This window comes from Monodon monoceros, unplaced genomic scaffold (assembly GCF_005190385.1).
Source record: "Monodon monoceros isolate NGI ecotype Baffin Bay Population unplaced genomic scaffold, NGI_Narwhal_1 Super_Scaffold_14, whole genome shotgun sequence".
Lineage (NCBI taxonomy): Eukaryota > Metazoa > Chordata > Mammalia > Artiodactyla > Monodontidae > Monodon > Monodon monoceros.
This window is the reverse complement of record NW_021703770.1, coordinates 52,283,280-52,306,334: the sequence shown is the minus strand read 5'-3', so window position 1 is coordinate 52,306,334 and position 23,055 is coordinate 52,283,280. Positions and strand designations below refer to the sequence as shown.

General features: G+C 40.7%; 1 protein-coding gene across 5 annotated transcripts in view; it reads right to left on the bottom strand.

The window, feature by feature from the left end:
• The window catches only part of PAG1 (phosphoprotein membrane anchor with glycosphingolipid microdomains 1), a 136,715-nt gene that overhangs the window by 43,489 nt on the left and 70,171 nt on the right, over positions 1-23,055 (bottom strand). For 3 of the 5 annotated variants that reach the window (XM_029222898.1, XM_029222895.1, XM_029222894.1), the window contains one exon: positions 13,754-13,849. Coding sequence is in view for 4 of the 5 variants with exons in the window: in XM_029222895.1 (XP_029078728.1) it covers positions 13,754-13,849 (96 nt within the window). In the remaining variant the exon portion in view is untranslated. Of the gene's footprint in view, positions 1-13,753; positions 13,850-16,057; positions 16,158-23,055 lie in introns of all 5 variants that reach the window. The other 2 variants (XM_029222896.1, XM_029222897.1) reach the window with 1 other exon arrangement.

The window sequence follows — 23,055 nt, the reverse complement described above, 5'->3', positions numbered from 1 at the left end:
ATGTGACAGAACTGCCTTGTAAGCGTAAGTGTCTTTGTATGATCAGGATTAATGGAATAGGAACTGAGGCTTAGAGAGTTTCAGTAGGTACCCATGCCCACTGCCGCCCGACTCCCCGTTACTCAGAGAGGAAGTGAGAGAAATGACGGTGGGAGCCACAGGTCTCAATCACTCCACCATCAGGACTTTCTAAAATCATAAAAGGAACTGCAGTATAATTGAAACTCAGTGCTTGAAAGCTAAGTGTAAGCAGGTGGACGGCCTTTTGAGGGCCTTGGGGCTCCTGGAGTTGGGGCGCTGGGTGATACAGGCTGGAGTCAGAACATAGGGCCCAGTGGTCACATGACATATCTTTTCTTTTTGGTACGCGGGCCTCTCACTGTTGTGGCCTCTCCCGTTGCAGAGCACAGGCTCCGGACGCACAGGCCCATACGGGCCCCAGCTGCTCTGCGGCATGTGGGATGACCGGGGCATGAACCCGTGTCCCCTGCATTGGCAGGCGGACTCTCAACCACTGTGCCACCAGGGAAACCCGCATGACATATCTTTAAGAAACTTCAAGTCCCACAGTTATAAAAAGCAGACACTATCCTCAGTGAACATTTGCCATATTTCTATACTGCACATTCCTGAATAACTTTTGATGCCCTATTTATTTAAAAGAAGATAGATTTTTTTTTTTTTTTTAAATTTTGGCTGCACTGGGTCTTAGTTGCGGCATGCATGTGAGATCTAGTTCTCTGACCAGGGATCGAACCCGGGCCCCCTGCATCGGGAGTGCGGAGCCTTACCCACTGGACCACCAGGGAAGTCCCCAAGATAGATTTTTTTTTTGACCCAGTTCACATCAATGATTAGAGATATTCTAGCTGCCAGATAAATAAATCTCCATTGGCTCCAATGTGTGGGATCCAAGAGCAAATTATGGATCCATCTGGAATTATATGGGGCTTGGCTGGTTTTGTGAAAATAGTTATAAGGCAACAGTGAAAGAAATCAATAAAGATTTATTAAGGTTTTTCTTTCTTTGCATAGGTTTAAAAATGGGTTCTGACCTATTAAAAATGCCTCTAGTGTTTTTGGAGTTGAAATATTACACTTTACTGTCTCTGGTTCTTTTCTTGAGTTGACCCTTCTCATACATTAAGTATGTCTTTCTCATGCATGGCTGTGAGGGTGTCTGGCTGCCGCTGCCAGGCTTTGTCAGCTTCATCAGGTGACGACACCTAAATTCTGCGCCTAGATACACATGCCATCATAGGCAGTCGCTTTCCTCTACTTATATTACCTTTCTGTAGCAGAGAAAAAGTGCATAACATTCAAACTTCTTGAACACCATTTGGAGGTTCATCTGATACTCTTTAAAAGTAGGCAATTAAAGAATCTGGCTGAAAATCTGAGTTTTAATATATGTAAGAAAAAGTTAATAGGTTTCACTTATTGAACATCCACTCTTTGCCAGCTACTTTTTAACTTGGAGCCTCACCTAGAAAGATCAAGTTACATTTCACTTATTCTTCATAGGATTGTTGTGAGCTACAGGTAGGTGAAGGAGATTGTATCAATGGTCACAAGGCTTCCCCTCCCTGTATCCTCACTCCTGGCACTGTGACTTTGTAGGTCCTTCCAGCAAGAAATGTTGTCTATTTCTATACCCTTAATTCTTGGCTGGTTTTGGACTCACTTTGTCCCATGGAATGCAGTGCAAGCAACAGTGTCAGACCTGAACCAAGACCACAGCTTTGCCTGTTTCTGCTCTCACTTTTGGGACCCTGCTGGTCCTGTGAATAAGTCCAGACTAGCCTGCTGGATAAGAGACATGTGATCCAGGTGTCCTCATTGTCCCCCAATAGTCAGCCAATTGCCAGAAGCAGAGATACTTAACTGACTGCAAGATGACTGTAGACATATACATGAGCCCAAGTGAAACCAGAAGAATTGAGCCAGCCCAAACTACAAACCCACAGAATCAGGAGCTAAGTAAATGGCTGCTGCTTTAAGCTGTTAAACTGTGGGGTGCTTTGTTATGCAGCCAAAGCTAACTGATACAAAAGGCATATTCTCATCACTGTACTAAAGAGAGGTACAGAAAGGTTAGTAACTTGTCCAAGGTCACTAAACTAGTAAGAGGTAAAGCTATCAGGTAAGACCTCTGTCTTATAGTCCCACACTCTTAGTTGCTCCACTGTGCTGACTCTTTTTAATGCAAATGGTAAGTGCCTCTGACCTGCTCTGGGTTGGGCTAGACATATTTCCTACATTTAGGAAACTTACAATCTCCATTTTGTTTTTCTCTAAGGAACTTGCAATGCGATAGTTTTGTTCATACTATTGCTTTCACCTGAAATACATTTTAAATTTATTTTTCACCTTTGAAACCTGCTCAAATGTAACTACCTCTGAGAAACCTTTCTAGTTTCCCAAGACAGAATTAGAGTTTCCCATCTGTGGTTGACTGCAAAAGTAACCACAGTTACTCCTTCCTTTATCCTCATCCTTTGTAATGTGACATTTCAGTACCATCCATTAAGAGATGAAAGCTATTTCCCTACCCCTTGAATCTAGACTGGACTTGTGACTTGCTTTGGCCAAGAAATGTGGCAGAGATGATGGGGTGCCAGTTCTGAGATTAGGCCTAAGGGACCTTGCATACGTTCACTCATTCTATAGGTAACCATAACTCCACCATGTGAACAAGACTAGGCTAGCCCTGCTGAAGCGTGAGAAACCATTTGGACGAGTGTTCCATCAGCTAGGTTGTCCCAGCTGAAGCCCCCAGATATGTGAGGACCCAGCCAAGATCAGCAAAGCCAAACCACAGTGAACACTGCTGTATGTGGGTGGCTAGTTGAGACCAGAGGACTTGCTCAGCTGAGTCCAGCCTAAATTGCCAATTGCAGAATCAAAAGCTAAATAAGTGGTCATATTAAGTCACTAAATTTGTTATGAAGCAAAAGATAACAGATACAGATCCCTTTGTACTCTTCCGGCATTTTTAAACTTATTTTTGGAAGAGCACATATATTTGATAAATGTTCAATCAATGAATGAATAAATGATTAAATATGCAATTACACTGAGATAAGATTTTTCGAACAAAACAGAACTCTGACTCTTTATTTTTATTTTGAAGGGAATAATTTCTGTCTTTCTTGGCTGTGAGACAGAGCCATATTTACAGGGCTTGATACTTAGCAGAGGTGCTCAATAAATGTTAGCTCTCACGGATCCTGTGTATGACCTGAAATGCCAAATAAAACAAAAGCTAAAGCAAACACTGTAGCACTGAGGCATGCAGGGGATTTTTTCCTAAAACCTTTCAAAATCAGGACAAACTCTCCTGGTATTTGTGAGGTGGAGATCTAGGGCAAGGGACATGATTTTTTCCCCTTAATATTGGCAAGCTTCTTTCTCTTTGAAAGTATACACTCTTTAAATGATCCATCGCCACTCAAGTCACCCAATTTCAAAGAGTGGGAGAATTCTGCTATAGAAAGACCATCACGGGAGGCATTTCCCACTCCCTCAAGGCTACTGGTTCTTAGCTTTGGCTGCATAGTGGAAATACCTGGGAAATTAAAAAAAAAATACCTCTAGAGAATAGTTTAATTAGTTTGGGGTACATCCTGCACATAGGGACTTTTTAAAGCCCCTGGATTGACTTTACTGAATTAGTCAAAGTTGAGAACCACTATTCAAACCCTCCCCAGAGTGCTTCCACCGGTCAAGTGATTATTATTGGATTTAACTTTTAAGGCAGACCTAAGTAAGCTTTCCTTTTTATATGCCTCTAATCAAAACACGGCACTGAAAACCTATAGCTAGAAAATAATAATTTCTTATAATGGACAATGACTGACTCAAAAGGAATTAAGAAATAATTATCAGATGAGTATCTTCCTGATGATTAACTCAACAAGCATAATATGAACACTTGGCAGGGTCTTAAATGTCTTCAAGGCCTTAAGTATAATTAGGTATTCAAAATTTTATTGCCCTAAATTAAAACACCACATAACACTATAAATTATATTAGATAATAAATTCAAAGTAAATTGCACTGAAGCACATTAACCTAAAATCTTTGTTTGAAAATGTACCTTATATGAAAATAAAAATGTATCACAAATTAAGGTATAATTTAATATTTAATATGATTTTGAGTTCAGATTCAATGTGGGCATTTCAAAAAACTGTAGTCTTATCTTCTGAATGTATAAGTGGGTCTCACATGGCAACAGTATTATTTTTAAGGACTATTTTTTTGGGGGGGATGTAGAGTACAAAAATGCTAGAAAATGATAAACAGTAATCCTATGCTATAAACTATGTAATGCATGCAAATTGCTTTAGTACCAAAATTTCATCGTCAATGAATTCCATTCACAAAGAGACCTCTAGCACATATTCAGAGAGTCAGAATTTTTCTAAGCCACAGTTTTTGGGAGAGAAAAATCTGGTGTGACCCCCTCTGATTTCATAGAAATGGAAAATGAGGTCCAGAGAGGTTAACACGTCAAGCAAAGCCCCCAATACCCAATGACTGGGAATTGAGCCCAGGACGTTTGAGCTTGCACCCTCTCATGTCTCCAGAGATGGGTACAGGGAAGATAGCAGCACAGAGTGCTCAAGCCCCACAGTCACTGTGGCTGGCTGGGATTGGCCTCGGATTTTGCCCATCTCTGCTGCAGGCGGCTGTGTCAGAAGACCTTGGCAATGGGAGAACTAGTTATCACTTCCTACTCCATTTCCTCTTATGACAAAACAGGCTGGAGTCAACTCTAGCCCTTTACTACATTAGGTATGAATACAGTTACTGTATTTTTTTCTAGTCTATTATTAACTTTTTACATTAACATGGTACATTTGTTATAATTAATGAACCAATGTTGGTACATTATTATTAACTAAAGTCCATATTTAATTCAGAGTTATTTAGTTTTTATCTAATGTCCTTTTTTTGTCTGTTTCAGGACCCCATCCAGGATCCCACATTACATTTCGTTGGCTCTGTTTTTTCATTAGTTCAACTGTGTGTGGGTGTGTGCGTGTGTGTGGGTGGGGGAGTATGACTATCTCTCTTCTTCTATGTAGCCAGTTAAGGGCAAAATCCTACAAATTACTGTTCTCAGGTGCTCTAATGTAAAAGAAAAGGGTATATGTTAATGAAGTAATCTGGGGTTTTAATTATGAGAAAAACACTGTAGATGAGAGGAAGGTTAGGTTAAAAAGAATTTGACATTTGGAGGGGCCTAGAATCATGGTCTGTGACTTCAACATGGATTAACAGAATCTAAAAAGCAAGGAATGGGGCAGAGGAGCGTGACAGTTCAGAGTAATAAAAGGCACTTCACATAGAACTATAGCAATGCAGAAGAAAGAAGTAATATTGTGCAATTTATCATCATTTAATTTAGGGGAGTCTGCATTTTTAAAATCCACAGAAATGCAGTCACAGTTTCCTTGCCAATATTTGTAGGAAACGTTTTCCAAACAAGACTCATTCATCTTACTCTGAAATGAATTGTTAGATCACAACAGAGAATGTTAAAGACTTTGCATCCCTTATAGAAATGCCAAACATTTTACTCTGCCTGATGCTGTACTATAAATAGGGAAATCCGAGTGCTAAAAATGTTCTTCAAGTTGCCAAACATAGTTCTTTAGCATCAACTTCCTCCTACAAATGACTCATTCTTCCAAAGTTTGAAAATGAAAGCTAGTTACAATTCAGAGAAATGTTGTAGCGTACATCGATTAAATGGCAAAGATATTTCATTTATGTATATTTATTTTTCCTTAGATCATATCCACTGAAATTCTTCTTCAGAATTTTATTGAAGTTTTATTAAAGAGTAGTTACTCTCATGAGAAGTGGATTTTTAAATAAACAATTAGAACAGCCAAGCAACATGAATATTGTTGGAGAAAGTGATGATTTAAATCATTTTGAAATTCGTTAACTTCATTTGGATATAATAGATGCAAAATGTATTTACTGTAATAAAAATAAGTTAATAGTGAAGTCATAACATGAAAACTAATAAGCTCACCAAACAAGATGGTACAAATAATGCCTCAATGTCCAAGAACACAAGGAAATTAAACTCTAAGAAATTTTACCTGATTAAGAAAAACAGGACTCTTGGGAAGAAAGCATCCTTTGTTATAAAAAGAATAATAAATAGGGAAAATGCCATTGATTTATGATTAATATTTCAAAATAGTACATGTATCTATATATATCTTGCAATAAGTAAAGAGAACATAAATAGTAAAGGGATTTGTATAGCACATTTGAGGTTAGTACTCATTTGAAGAGGTAATTGCTTTTTTTTTTTTTGCGGTACGCGGGCCTCTCACTGTTGTGGCCTCTCCTGTTGCGGAGCACAGGCTCCGGACGTGCATGCTCAGCGGCCACGGCTCACGGGCCCAGCCGCTCCGCGGTATGTGAGATCCTCCCGGACCGGGGCACGAACCCGTGTCCCCTGCATCGGCAGGCAGACTCTCAACCACTGCGCCACCAGGGAAGCCCATAATTGCTGCTTTTCACTGAGAGATGCGACAGGAAACTACAGGAGATGCTCATTTGATGTGGACTGAGCAAGGCAGGCAGCCAACAGTGGATTCACATTTTCTTCTAATCAACTGACGATACCACTGGATTTTCATCTTCCTTCTGCAAATCACTAGATCTCATATTACCAGTCGTTTACTGGAGAATGGCTAGAATCTCTTTAAACTGACAACAAATAATTATTGCAATCTCTTTTCCTGGCTTCATTAAAGGCTTTTTCACCTGTTTTGACTTGCATAGTGACACTTTTGCAAACCTCTATGGGAGATATTTTAATTATTTAAACATTTTATGGTATATAAGAAAGAAGTGACTTAAGTAAAATTAAAAGATTTTTTTTGAGGTGGACCATGTTTTGTAAAGTCTTTCTTGAATTTGTTACAATATTGCTTCTGTTTTATGTTTTGGTTTTTTGGCAGCGAGGCATGTGGGATCTTAGCTCTCCCACCAGGGATTGAACCCGCACCCCCTGCATTGGAAGGTGAAGACTTAACCAGTGGACCGCCAGGGAAGTCCCAAATTACTTGATTTTAGGTAAGTTATTATTAAAGATTATAATATCATAGTCATTTAAATATAAATTTTAATAATCCTATTTTGACTTTTTCCTACTTAATAAGTGATGTGCTATTTAATTAACTTTACCTTCATTACCTCATAAGATACATGACTTGCAGACAAATTTTTGAAAAGGCACACTGGTGTGTGATTGATTTGGGAACCAAATATATAAGTTTTAAACTATATTGAATATATTCTGATATCAAAATAGAAAATAATTGTTTCCATTAAGATATGTCTGGGTATCATACATCTTGAACAAAAATAATCAAGCTATGATAATTTTGTGTTTACTTATAAAACAATAAGACAAAAAGTTTTAGGTTGCAGTTTGTAAGCATTTCTCTGCAATTAATATATATTTGATTTGATTTGACTGTTTTGGTAGCTTATCAGGGGGAGTGTGAGGACACATATGTTAAGGGTATGAATGACGTTTATTTCTGATAAATAAAAAGCCAAATTGTATATAATTGTCACTACTTTTCTTTTTTTAACATTGAATTTTATACCAGACAGATATCCTAATAGGCTAATATAAAATCTACCAAATATATTAAGATATTTAAGATTTACAGAAAGTATAATTCAATAAACACCCATGTAACCACTACCCAGTTTAGGACAACACTATGAAAAGTATATAAGAATTTTGACCAGATGACTGCAGCTTATAACATCGTATCAATGCTTCTTAAGCTTATTGTCTCACAAATCAGCTATCCATGATATGTATAAGGTAACAATCTATGACTAATTAAAACTAAAACCTCCATGGGAGCCTGCAGTGTTCACATGAGTCATAAGCGTGTTTGCTCATCTGACTGTCACTGATGGCTTTGTATACTCTTAAGAGGTCCTCAAACAGTATTATGTTCTTTAAAAATATTTATGTAATCACTTTTACTAATACTTTCTTTTTTCAATTTTAACTTTTATTGAAATATAGTTGATTTACAGTGTTGTGTCAGTTTCAGGTGTACATCAAAGTGATTTAGTTATACATGTACTAAATATATATGTATATTTTCTTTTTTCAGATTCCTTCTCATTATAGGTTATTACAAGATATTGATTATAGTTCCCTGTGCCATAGACTAGGTCCTTGTTGGTTATCTATTTTATATATACTAGTGTGTATATGTTAATCCCAGTCTCCTAACTTATTCCCCCCCTCTGCTTTCACCTTTGGCAACCATAAGTTTGGTTTCTGTCTGTGATATTTATGAATACTTTAAAAATAGAACTTGGATTTGAACCTTTACCACCCTGGACAATGTGAAACCCCTGGGACACCTTTGACTCCCAGTGATTTTGTCAAGTGGCTACTGGGAAACCCTGATCCAGGCTATGACAAATGGTAAAAAGTTAGAGATGGATGAGGAAGACGGATGAGGATCCTAGAGATACAGAGTGAATGTGATGACCACATACAAAGATCACACAAATGTGTCCATCCCAGAAGTGCGATCCCTCAAACCTTGGGCCTCCATCACACAGCTCTCTGGGTTCTGGAAAAGACTCCAGAGTCCAGGGGGTCAGAACCCAGACATACCCATGTACACCAAAGCAGAGCTGGTCTCTGCAAAGTGTAATGTTTAATAAATGAGGCGAGGGCTTCCCTGGTGGCGCAGTGGTTGAGAGTCCACCTGCCGATGCAGGGGACACGGGTTCGTGCCCCGGTCCAGGAAGATCCCGCATGCCGCAGAGCAGCTAGGCCCGTGAGCCATGGCCACTGAGCCTGCGCGTCCGGAGCCTGTGCTCCGCAAAGGCAGAGGCCACAACAGTGAGAGGCCCGCGTACCGCAAAATAAATAAATAAATAAATAAATAAATGAGGCAAGGTACCCACAGCTACCTCTGAAGCATGTCTATGGAGGTTCCAAATCTCTTTGGTACCAGCCTGTGACAGAGACAAAATTTCTACCTAAAAGACCAAAAGGCCACAGATTTTAAAAACCATGGGAAAATTTTGATCTCAAAACTGGGAATAGTTGTTTCTCCGGCGAAAATCTGTTTGTTCCTCGCTTAGGACCCTGTTAATCATGAATCTGTGATCATAGTTCTTTAAAAACTGTTCATTAGAAAACACAGAACAATGTTCCGTTCTTTCAGATCAACCATGAAGGCTCCTGCAGAATTCATTGTGCGCACTAATCTCCCTCCTTCCCCCACCTTTCCTACCTTCTATTCCTTGTGCCTCACTTTACCCCTACCTTTTTAAAACTTACTCTGTTTTGATGTGCTGTATATTGTGTCTAACTCTTGAAAGCCCTTTTGGAGAATATAAACAAAATTCCCAGCTGATAAAGATGAAAAGAACTTAGAGATAACCCCATTCTATCCTCCATATTTAAAGGTGGGCTAGAATTTAGGAATCCCAAATGTAGCATATTGGTCTTTCCTTAATACCTGATTACCTCCTGTGACACTGGGTTTTCTTGTCTCTCCTCCACCCAAGGGATGTCGCTAGATGTTTCTCCCTACCTGAGAGAATAAGAAATTTAGGAAATTCTGCCTTCTACATCTTGCTTTGGAGGGACAGAAGAAAATTCTGAGAAACCTGCAGTAAGTAGATCAATTTTTGTTTAAACCACATCTGTCAAATATATCTGATCATAAATAAAAACTTTTCTTTCTTTTCTTTTCTAGGAGTACCGTGGAGAGCTGCACCCCTTAACACACCTCAGAACATGCTTTGGGAAGGTCAGGATTAAGGCAAGGCAAGGCAAGGCTGCTATCTAACTCCCCATGGCAGGTGACAGAGAGGAACGGTCAAACGTCCAAGTCATTGACACACCAGCCTGAATAGTGGCTTCTCTCAATGTTGTCAAGTCCAGCAACACTGCTGCCCTCAGAGCCACCATCCGTCAAGGTACAGGACCTAGTGAAAAAGTGCAGAAGAAGAGGGATGGCAACCACCCTTGGCCTTTGTCCCAGTGCTGCTGAGTGATGCTGTGCAGTACAGCTCACCTGACAGCCCCGGGGGCCAGGGCCTGGAAGCCTGGGTTTCCCATGCAGCATTAATCCGTACCCACTTTGAATTCTGGAAGGACAGTGGTTACAAATCCTTCTTCCACTGACATAAACACCAAGAGACAGAGGGTGTACAGCTCCAAACCCAGCAATGTCACACATCGTGTGTACCTCTGCAGACTGGCAGGTGTGTTTATAGACCCCAAAGGGATGTGACAGTTCAGCAAGATCTGCTGTGGCACAGTGGCCACCTTGGGGGCGGGCACACGGAACCCTAAGGCCAAGACTCCGGCACAGGTGGCACTGCTGCTGTGTTCTCTGCCCTCACCGCCTGTGGGACTTTGGACAAGTTACTCACCTTCTCTGAGCTTCAGCTTCCTTTTCAGTAAAATGGGAATAATCATAATAGTAGTAGTAGAGCAGTCTGGCGGATTAAATGATTTAATATTTGCAAAGTGCTGACACCAGTGCTTGCCTCACTGTACATGCAATATGTGTTGGTTAAATAGGATAGTATCATTGTGTCTACTCCAATTTCCCTCTATTGGTATATGTTTCCTTTTGTAATAGACAAAGATGACACACAACATTGGTGAAAACAAAACCGTCGCGCTCCTTGTTTTGAGACAGCCAGGCCTGACTAATTACAAGGATACAAATGAGGCCAGGCTTGGCAGTGCTGCTTCCAGAGGTGCACATGCTGACTTTCTGGCGGGCTGGGGTAGCCTGTGATGGAGAGCCTGGCTGTTACTTGCACACACTAATGATCAGGCCTCGTGCACAGTTACCAGAGATTCCAGCAGAACGGAAATATGGAGACAGAACAAGAGGCAGGGCTGCCAGAATCACAGGTGGGCCAGCAATTGCCCTGCAAACTGCGTCTCTCAGGGCTCTCCTGTCCTGCTTCACGGGCAGCGCCTCCCAGGAGCCCCTGGCAGGAGCAGTAGGGGCTGGTCCTGCCTCTGCCTCACCTCCCTTCATAGTCCTTACCTCAGTTGTTAAAAATAATAAAATAAAACTAGCTTTAAAACAGACAAAATAAATGTGCCCAAAAGATTGGCACAATAGAGGGAAATAGTTCGGTAAATCTTGATTAATTTTTCTTGATGTCATTGGTATTTACTTGAAACTAGCATCATATAAATAAATTTTATATATTTTTAAAAGGTTAATAAATATATATTTATAAAGATTGTCAAATATGTCTTAAGGAAATGTACATTTCTTGAAAAGAAAAAACAAAGCAGGTAATGTACATGAATAATGTCCTAAGTTGTAGAATAAAAGATCTTCATTAGGTGTGTAAGACTAATCCTTATATAAGTTACATAAAAAGCTGAGACTGGTTTGCTATCATCTAATAGCTGACTGTATACTGACGTCATCATAACTGTAATTTTAGAAATGTCAGAATTTATATCATATAGTTCTTGTAAAAAGAGATGCAGGGAGATCTTACAAATACCAGCCAAGATTGGGGAATATGACACATCTCTCTCTGAGCATAAGGACAGGGGCTGGTGAACTTGGCTTGGGGTGGCTGGGCACACTTGCTCTCAGGGCTCCCCTGGATCAGCTCATGTGCTGTGTCTGTGAACATGGCAGCCTGCAGCCTGGCAACACCTTTATCTGCTCTGGTGAGAAACACAAATGCACACACACACACACACACACACACACCCCGAGTCCCAGACACCTGGCGCTGTGCTCAGGGAAGTGGCGGAGTGGGATAAACGCAGAGCTTTTAAGAAGCACAAACCCCAGGCCACTGCAGGGTTTGCACACTGCTTTGAACCTTGGCTTTTACAGTTGTTGCCTTTAAAGTTCTGGAACATTCTGAGCATGGCGCCCTCTCAAACTGTCTCTGGCGGGGCACTTCTTACCCCAAGGCACATCTTTTAATGTGTCTTTTTTTCTCTTATCTCAGGCAGCTCCCACTTGTTTCTGTGAATCATCCGATGACATGCACGGGTTATTTTTCGTTGATACCGACACCTGAATGCTTATATGTAGGCAGCAATCTCAAAGCAGGTCTAGTGCGTTTAGAACGTATTTCTCACCTTTCAGGACTTTAATTTTTGTTACTACAGTATTGCGATAGGCAGGCTGCTCTCTTAAGGACTTTTTCCGTGTGAGACATGCATAATGCAATAGTGAAGCAAACAATTACTTCAAGGAAAACGATCTCCCCAAATTATGACTTGCATCTACAGTCATGGAGGCTATTAGAATATATTTTTTAAAAAAGCTCTAAGCTGATCCACTGCTTAGGATTTTGAGATTCCCCACTGCTCTGCGATGTTTCCATTCTGTATGCACAGCACAGATTCCTGCCAAGCCTATTGCAGTGAATAAACAATGTCTTCTCTGTCAGAACAGAGAATGAATAGTATCACAAAATTCTCCTCTAATGTACCGCCTCCACTTTCCCGAACCAGCCCCTTCAGAAGAGAAGAGGCAGGATGAAGACTGGGGAGGAGAACATTCTTCTCCCCCTGCCAATCTGGAACTACATTCTGGCCAGCTCAGGACCAAGTACTGTCAACTCTATATCAACTGCTAAACAGAGAAAGTTGACAAGTGTATTTTCTTTGAAATTGGATGGTAGATTTTTGCATTTCTGTGTGTGAGTGCACACAAATATCTTTCTCGAAGGAAGGAGGCAGTTCATCCACTATAATTTCAGGGCCTGGTGAAAACAGCTTTTAGCTACAGACTGAGCAGCAACAGGGGAACTTCATAAAAATGACACAGCATTTTATGTTAAAATACTGACAGCTAATTCATGAGTGATGGAGCTGACTGGGAATTCAGCTGCTTCTGTGAAGATCTTTATCCTCGTCAAGCTCATGATTCATAAAGAAAATGCCTGGAGTTACTTCTCTGAAACATACAGTATGATGCTGACAGGTTTCTCTTTGGTGTCTCTGTCTCATATTTATTCTCTCTCTGTCTCTGTCTCTCTGTCTCATACACACACACACACACACACACACACACACACACACACACACACACCTTCCCCTCCCCCCAAAAGAGGCATCGCGAATATAATGTTCCAAAAAAGGACATCATTCATGAAGCATTTATCAACAGCCAATGAAAGATTTACTTAGTAGGTATTTTCATAAAAGAAGAACACAGATTTCTTTTAAACTCTCCCATATTCGTAAGTCTCAGTTGGTGTAAAATACTATGATTCAGGTTTTTTCCCCCTTGTGATGTGAATACAACATATATCTTATTTTAACCCCTAAAAGGAATTACCCAACTCTTTCCTCATAAAAGAGAAATGCTATTTTTACAATTAGACCACACTGCCTTTTGTTTTCATGAATATCTGAGAGACACTGACACGAAGAAAAAAATACAGATTCCCCTTTCTCCCCTTTTTCCCACACATTTTGAGTCCAGCTCAGTGGGCTCCCAGATTCTGACGGCATTCTCCTGGTAACACATTTAGAAGAGACTGCAGGATATCCCAACAGCGCTATTTTCTTCCCTCCGGCTCCCTCTCCTTCTTTCTCTCCTATCACTCTAGGTTTGTACCAGACTAAACAATTAAGCCTTTGTGCACTACCGCTGCAATCTGCAAATTCTAATGATGTGCCCCCATCACTGGTACAATGGTAATATTTACCTTGAAGAAAGGTTTGTCCAAATAAGTATTCAAAATGCTGGCAATGTATTCCCTTTGAAACGTTGTGGTGGTGAATGTTCTCCCTTCCTTCTTGGCCTATAACCAAAGAGAAAAAAAGTTAGGGGAAAAAAAAAAAAAAAAGACAGATGGATAGAGACTGTGACAGATACTGGTCCAGTTCACTGTAAAAATGCTGGCACATTTATGCCAAACGCTGAACAAAGCAAACTACAAAGTAGAGGAAAAACTACACATAGTAGTAATGAATAAAAAAATTTCTCCGAAATAGCAGCCAAGTCAATGTCTAATCAAATACACATCAATTTACTTGCTCTTTCCCTATTTTTCCTAGTTTTATGACAAAGAAATCTATGTGTTATTGTAGTGATACTAAAATTCAAATAACTGTTGTCTGAATTTGAGAATAAAACAAGTGATTTATCTGAAAAGAGTATGCTTCGAGGTAAGGTAAGCTGTGATTTAACTGTGAAAATGTCTTACGAACAACAGTATCGTTGATGCAGCATGAACAGTGTGGCCCGAATGGCACACCGATCTAATCCTGAGTGGTTCCCTCATCCGTTCCACTGTGGAAATGGGGAAGATGTGCGGGAATAGAGGAGACCACAGGAATGACTTCAGTTGATCTCCCATCTGTTCTTCTGCTCTGTGTCTGGTGCCCTGCTTTCTCTCCATCCCCCTCTCCTCTCCAATTCTCTTCCCATCCTCTAATCTACATCTCCTGTACTGAACCTCTCTTGTACATAAGATACCATGAAAAGTACAGTGACGAAGGGAGAAGGGCAGAAGGATGAAATGAATAAATAAATGAATCTTTCTTCCATAGCAGAATTCCTCCATAGCTTTCTTCCATAGCAGAATCAGCAGATTATTTATATTATCTTTAGGTACATCAATTGTTTCCCTGACAGTTACCAACTGAGACATGGCCGCCTTTTGTTTGCCACTGCATTCAGCGACATTATTATTTCCTTTTTAAAAAATAAGTCTAAAAAGATTAGAACAAGACACATAGTCACGGGCAGTCTTTCTCCAACTCGACTCCAAGTCTTTGTCAGGCATGCAAACTAAGAGAGCAGGGCTTCTCTGGGTGAAGGGCTTGACAGACAAGAGCCCTTCTCAAGCCATCTTTCTGTCTTTCATTAGATTTCAAATCAAACCTCCTCCTGAGCTCCTGCCATACAGATATATTTAGATGTGGATTCCAAACCTCTCCACTTCCCCATGTTATCATTGTCAATCCCAGAGAACTCTCTTGAATTCGTCAGAGATGTGAGAAAGATTTATTATCTAAAGCAAATTGCTACAGTAAAAAAATAAAATGAAAAGGATAAACATTTTTCTTAAAATGCCAAATCTTATTAATATGTATGGGAAATAATATGTTTGCACATACTATCTGTATTACTAGACAGGAGTAAAGAGTCTGATTTTGAAACTGAACATATTATTTGACAGCTAATTTAATAACATAAAAGTGGTGCATAATTTTGCATTTTCAGAACATGAATTTCGCGGGTTATGTTTTTATTCCAAGGAAACAAGGTAATCAAGACAGTGTGGTACCAGCATAGGGTAGACATCTAGATCAGTGGAACAGAATTCAGCACCCAAAAATAAACCCATATATCTATGGCCAATTGATTTTTTGACAAAGGTGCCAAGGCTATTCAATGGGGAAAGAATAGTCTTTTCAGCAAAAGATTATGGGGCAACTGATAGCCAAAGAATGGAGTTGGATCCTCAGCTCAGACTGTATAAAAAAGTTAACTCAAAAATGAATCAAATGCCTAAATTTAAGAACTAAAACTACAAAACTCTTAGAAGAAGACATAGGGGTAAATCTTCGTAAGTTCAGATTTGGCACTGGTGTTTTAGATGTAATACTTTCAAAAGCACAAGTAATGAAAGAAAAATAGGTAATTTAAGTTTCATCAAAATTAAAAACATTTTTATGTTTTAAAGGATACTATCAAGAAGGTGAAAAGACAACCCAAGGAATGAAAAAATATAGGTGTAAATCGTATCTGATACAGGACTTTTATCTAGAATATGCAAAGAACTCTTATAACTCAATAATGGAAAGACAACGCAACCAAAAACAGGCAAAAGATTTGAATAGACATTTCGCCAAATAAGCACATGAAAAGATGCCTCATCAAGGAAATGCAAATCAAAACCACAATGAGATATCACTTCATACCCACTAGGGTGACTATAATTGACAAATCTAAGATAGTAGCAAGTGTTGGCGAGGATGTGGAGAAATCAGAACACTCATACCTGGCCGATGGGGATGTAAAATGGTACAGCCACTTTGAAAACAGCCTGGTTGTTCCTCAAAAAGTGAAACATCGAGTGATTTTACCCAGTAATTCCACTCCTAGGTATATACCAAGAGAAATGAAAACATTAAGTCCACACAAAACTTGTATGTGGATGTCCATAGCAGCATTATCCATAATAGCCCCAGAATGGAAACAGTAGCAATGTCCATGAACTGGTGAATGAATAAACACAGTATAGTATATCCATATGAAAGAATATTGTTTGACCATAAAATGAAATGAAGTACCGACACATGCTAAAACACAGCCGAACTTCGAAAACATGCTAAGTGAAATGTCAGTCACAAAAAAACCCACATATTATCTGATTCCATTTACATGAAATGTCCAAAATGGGCAAATATATAGGTTGCTTAGGGCTGGGGAATGATTGTCATGTGGATGATAGCTAAGAGTTGTGTGCTTCCTCTTTGATGTAACTCGAATGTTCTAAAATTGATTGTGGTGATAGCTGCACAGCTCTGTGAATATACTAAAAACCATTAAATTGCACACTTTAAGTGGGATGTGAATTATATCCCAATAAAGGTGTTACCAAAACAATATTCTAAGGAATGTGGACATTACACATTACAATGTCAGTCATTTTCTAGATCAATCTGAAATAAGTATGGCAAACCCAAGTATAATTGTAGCTGGAATCACTGGAGTTGCTGTACTGAGGAAGGGTCTCCTGGCTCCACTGAAAACTATCATAGTCTGACTGAGACAACCTGAGTATAATTCTGCATGGACCAATATTCCTTCAGGTCCTCTCTCATCCTCATGACTATCTCTGAGTGTGGACAGCAGTTAATTACTGCAAACAATGATTGAGCCAATCAAATAGCAATCCTATGCTTTCAATGCTGATTTCTTTTCCCACTGAATGGAAGTTTGGACTTCTGAAACCAGGCATCTAATCAAATATGACTGGCCCCCTACCCTGCATACACTAAGTCAGTAGAAGGCCAATCTTAGCACTGCTTCTTCTATACCGATTTCACTGACAGTTCTCATGAGGACTCTTACCAGCTTCTTAACATGGATGATGTCATTCATAAGAGGCTCCAACAAACAAACTCCAGTAATTCATGATGCTTCTTGCCTACTAACCTGAAGGCTTGTTCTGGCTAAAGCCTCTCAGAGGATCTGAAATAGAATTCTATTTCTGGGCCACTGAGACTATGCACCTGACAGATGGCATGGGCCCAAGCCCCAGCTGCCATTGCTGAGGGGAAGTTTAGGGGGAGGAGCATTTCTTCAAAACTATGCCCTACAGTCCCTCCTAAGGAAGTAGTGATGACATTGACAACAAACCTCCCTGCTATCTGTGTAGATAAATACTGGGATCTGGTAGCACAGACTTAAGAAACATGAATCCAAATTCATGTTTGAGAGGCTAGACATCTACTCAGTAGGAGACTAGACTCAAGGAGCTCAATGAGTAATTCTTAAATTTAAAAGAAATTTAAAGGTGAGCTATAAATCAACATCACTTGATACTTGAACCCTTTCTACAAGTCTGTAACATCCAGTTCATGAGTGCAATGTCAAAAATACTTGGCTAAATGTAGTAGTTAAAAGTACTGAGTGATGAATGAATCACAGTGCCTAAGATATAATAATCACTCAATATTTATTCGCTGATTGAGTAACTTTTAAAAAATCAGAGCAGACGCGAGGATATTGCTAAAATAAAGCCACTCTCAGTTGCGGTCCCTGAAGACAGAGAAAGGAGTAGGATTGCAGGTCGCTCATGATAGACATATTACCATGGCAATATATCATGCGTGCAAATGCCAGCCAAGTAAATACTATCCTTATCCAGGCTGTAGTGGAAATAAACCAATAAACGAAACTTAGACCTGCTATTCCAGCCTATGCCAGATTTCCCTCCCATAAGGAAAGGCTTCCAGAAGGAATCCCCTTCTACCTCTTGGAAGCACTGCTAGGTTTGAGCTAGCAGTAAGGAAGGCTTAGTGGCTGCAACCTTAGTTGGCGTCCTGGTTCTGATATCCAGGGCTATGCAGAACAAGTCCAGTACTTTCCCTATATGGCAACCTTTGAAATACCTGAAGATACGTGTTTAAAGAGGTCCCTCTTCTGCTGCCTTTTAGTGTCCCCTTCTCCATTTCAAAGAGTATAGTTTTGAGTACCACCTACTATGACTCAAAAGAGCACAAAGGCTATATGGAGAAGGGAGCTGAGTCCTGGCCAGGCCTGCTCATGAGAGCAGAGCATGCTGAGAGCCCAATCCAGCTCCAAAGCCCAATCTAGGGACCAAACACAACATCCAATGGACAAGGCAACCTTGATCTGATTTAGGAAATAGTCCTTATCTGGGTTTTGGTGATGGTTGGTAGGGGAATTCTCAGGGCCCAGCTATCATAGGGAGGGCAGAGCTATCACCAGGGAGCAAAAAGCTGGGCAAGTCAGGAAGGTGGTCCACTACTGTCCTGGAGGTCCAGTCATAGCTACAGAATCTGGCCACGGGGCAGGATCCCTGGGTAAGAGGCACACTTGTCTAGAAGACCTCCTGGCGAGACCGAGATAGACCGTGGTACCCAAAGTAGACACTGAGTCCCAGACACGTAATACACAGGAAGACAAAGAGCTGAAACTTGGAAGGTCAAGGAGTGAGTCTCAGGGCAATACCATTCTCAGCATGGGAGATCAAAATTCAACAAACACACTCAGACAAGCATTGAGCAAGATGATTATGGGCGAGGCACAGAGAGAACATGACGACTGGTATGCCCTGCAGCACTGCGGGTTTAAGGATTAAACATCTTAGTATTTCCTGCTTTAGTGAGAACTGAATTCAGATCTGGGGAGGGCGAGACAGTGCATGCAAGAGGACCAAGTGGGGAGGAAACAGGGAAGGTAGGAGGAGACATGCTGGGGGCTGACACTTTCATTTGCTGGTGTTCTCTTCTAAATGACTAAGCTTGAAGGCAGTTCTCCAGATGAAGTAACACTGCATCCGGGAAGAGGAGCTTGTACTTGAGTGAGTTCAGATGCTACACTTTTATTTAGAAAGCCTAAGATCACCGAAGCTTTTCTCACCAGCTACATTATACTGTGGGCATCTACGAATCTTTTACTTGATTCACACAAAATCTAAATTTGTTTCATCTACGATGCTGCTAAGCCACATCTCTCTTTACTGCCTTTTTGCAATTTAATTGGTGGTGGTGGTGAGCTGCTCTTGTCACCCCTGCTCCATGTCTGCGTCTTAGATGTGGGTCATTGCATTAAATGTCAAGTTGTTATCGAATTCTGTTTCCTTCATTTGTTATTACATTAGCCACCTCTCCCAGTTTGCGGCCACGCACTTATATAGTGTTTTACCCAAATGAGTCCTCATGTTGACTAGAATAGGATTAGGTTCAAATACCAGAAACCTTTTTCCAGGAAGAAAGCGATTTATTAATCAGTTCCCTCTGGATATACTTACCAAACCAGTTATTAATCGAGCTCATTATACACACCCCCTATTTGTCCAAATGCTAAATGTTAGCAATGTGATACCCTCTGGTTAAAAAAATCAAATATATCTCTAAACAAGTATATGCTATTTGTTATTAATCCTTCTGAATTCTATGATGGGTTTCATAAATTGTCAGTATAACAGAGATCAACCTCAAAGCAAAGACATATACTTCCATTAAAATTTCAATATTCAGCCTTTGACAGTAACCGTCCAAGAAAACTACATACTAACTATGCATAATGGTACAGCAACGAAAGGAGTAGCTAAGGACAATGTATATGGGCTGAGGTATACTGTGCAGTATCGGAAAACATAACTTATGACGCTTCCTTCTCCTACATTCTTATTTCCCTCGGGCTGCACTTCTCTTGCTAAGCTCCCCCATGTTTTCTGGCCATTTTTTTCTTGCTGGTTCTCCCAGCTGTGTCTCTCATCTTCTCCACCCAGCCCCCCACCCCCCAGCTGCTTTAGCTCACACTTCAGCCTTCCTGGTATTTACTGTGTTAACAGTTCTAGTCATCACACCATCTGATGTCTCCTGCTTCATTTTTCACACAATCTAACAGCTGAAATCCCTGATGTATGCAAAGCAGTCCATTAAGAAAAGAGTTTTCCTTATCGAGAATAAAAAAAATGGAAAAGGCAGGAAAGCGTAGTGCACAGAGGTGCCAAAGAGAGGCCACTATGTAGATAAGATGAAGGAAAAAAAAGACTTTTTTTAAGCCTCAAAAAGATTATGACACTGGGAAATTTAAAAATCCCCTTCAACGGTGTGGTTTAATGAAAATAATCCCCTTTCCAAGAAGAATATATTCTAGGGAACGGATGATAAAAATCCTTAAACACGTATCCTTATACTATCTACAATATACAGAACCCAGGCAAGCACTGATACAGTTATAATACATATACTAAGCTATTAACAAATGACATTTTCTTAGCAAAGCCTTCTTTTTGTTAGTATGTTACATGGAAAGAGGCTTAAAAATGACACCTTCTACTATAAGCCTTATCTGTAAGCCTGCATTCCAAGTGAACAAGGCTTGGGCATGAATTCCTTGCAGTTTCAATATTAACAGAGAAAAAAACAAAATGACCAAAGCGCTCAACAGGAAAAAAAATCCTTTCTTAATGGCAAAAAATAGAATAGCTTACAATATGCAAATTTAATGTATTTAAGGAAAATTGCGTGCTTTTCGGATATCGGAACAAAAAGCAAGGTAGCATAAACACTAACATTAAAAAGATTAGTTTAGGGGGCTTCCCTGGTGGCGCATCGGTTGAGAGTCCGCCTGCCGGTGCGGGGGGCGCGGGTTCGTGCCCTGGTCCGGGAGGATCCCGCATGCCGCGGAGCGGCTGGGCCCGTGGGCCATGGCCGCTGAGCTTGCGCGTCCGGAGCCTGTGCTCCGCAACGGGAGAAGCCACAGCAGTGGGAGGCCCGCGTACCGCAAAAAAAAAGAAAAAAAGATTAGCTTCGGAACTTAAATGTTGCTGCAGTGAACGGAAAATAAATTGACTCCTCTAATTACTAGTTTATGAATTGGAAGTAAAAAAAAAAGTATTTAAAACATCCTCCTTTAGGCAAAGTAAATAAACAGGGAATAATAACCAGGGCAACCAAAGAGGTCATTCATTCATTCATTTCCTTATCCACCTTTCAATGATATTTCCTTGCTTAAAAAAACCAAAAGGTAAATATTACTCCATTCCCTTTCATTCCGTGTATCTGAAAAGCTGTCTTTTGGACTGGGACTTAAGTTGCCATATATTGAGTCTATAGCTTTGGCTTGTTTTTGCCGAAAGACAGATACTTAACTGGGTAGCCACCAAGGCCCACTGCCTTTGTTTATCACAGAGCCTCAGATCAGCCTTCAGGCATTTCCCCATGAGCGGTAGCTACCAGTTTCGGGACCATCCAAGGGGTAGTGAAGTTAGAGGGTTGCGGTACGCGGGCCTCTCACTGTTGTGGCCTCTCCCGTTGCGGAGCACAGGGTCCGGATGCGCAGGCTCAGCGGCCATGGCTCACGGGCCCAGCCGCTCCGCGGCATGTGGGATCTTCCCGGACCGGGGCACGAACCTGTGTCTCCTGCATCAGCAGGCGGACTCTCAACCACTGCGCCACCAGGGAAGCCCTGATCACTGATCTTTTCCAGAAGAAGTTGTGCAAATGGGTATATATGTGTGTGGTGGTGGGCAGACAGGGGGCTGCAAGGAAACTTCCTCTTGCATAGGAAGCTGAGGAAGGAAACTTGAAGTTTGTCCATGTACGCTTTAAAGATCCAAAATTCATAGAAAGATACTGTTAGGAGTCCCAGCCACAGAGTAATTCAAGACAGAAAGGGCCCTTCCCTCTGTTCTTAAGGTTCTGAAGAACTGGCTGTGTTGTTTGTGTTGACCTGAGGCAATGGATCTGCTGGTGGGGTCAGCGAACGGGTTGCACTTCGGCTCTGGTTATTTCCCCCATTATTGAAAAACTGTTGTCTATAAAGTCTCTGAGTTTCAGAGGGGTGTGTGAGGATGTGATGGGGTAGGTTGGCATTTTGTAGATGGACCATATGGGACAAAGTAACTTTATGGTGACCCCTTCCTCTCCATATATGTATATATAGAGATTATATGTCTATATCCGTCTCTTTCTCTCTCTCTACATATACATATGTGTGCATACAGAGAATACATATTTAATATGTAAGTAGTGAGAGAATACACACACACACACACACACACACACACACACACACTTGACCACTTCAATCTTAGACTTTCAACACTGCCTGCAGACACCACACCAGAGCTGTAGCATTGAAAGGATACCTATGTGGCCATTCTCTTAAGACCTAGGGTTAGTTTTATGAGATGCTATCGTATGTATGACATTTCAATCGTTTATCTGATGGAAAATAACTATTAGATGACCTAAGTTGAGCTTTAGAGAAATTCTGAGCCACTTAGTGAGATGTAATGCTCAGTATCCAGAGAAAGTCAATGGAATGGAAATAATGCATAAACTAATGTATGGATGCTAGCAAGAGCTTCGAGATAGTCAATGCTCCGCAAATGTCAGCTCTATTATGACCTGTACGCAATGGTATATTCAACAGAACTGAAGGTATCGTGATGGACTCTCGTCTACTAAGCTCATCTCTGCGGGGAGGCTACACTTAGATACTGTACTATAGGTGTGTGTATAAGTTGCCTGTATGTGACCATTTCGTGTCTGTTATAGGTTGAATTGTATCCTCCCCAAATTCATATGTTGAAGTCTTAATCCCCAGTACCTCAGAATGTGACCTTCTTTGGAAACAGGGTCATTACAGATATGATTGGTTGAGATGAAGTCTTACTGCAGTAGGGTGGGCCGCTGATCTAATATGATTGGGTCCTTATAAAAAGGGGAAATTTGAGAGGTGCACACAGGAAGAATGCCCTGGGAAGATAGGAGTTACACTGCCACAAGC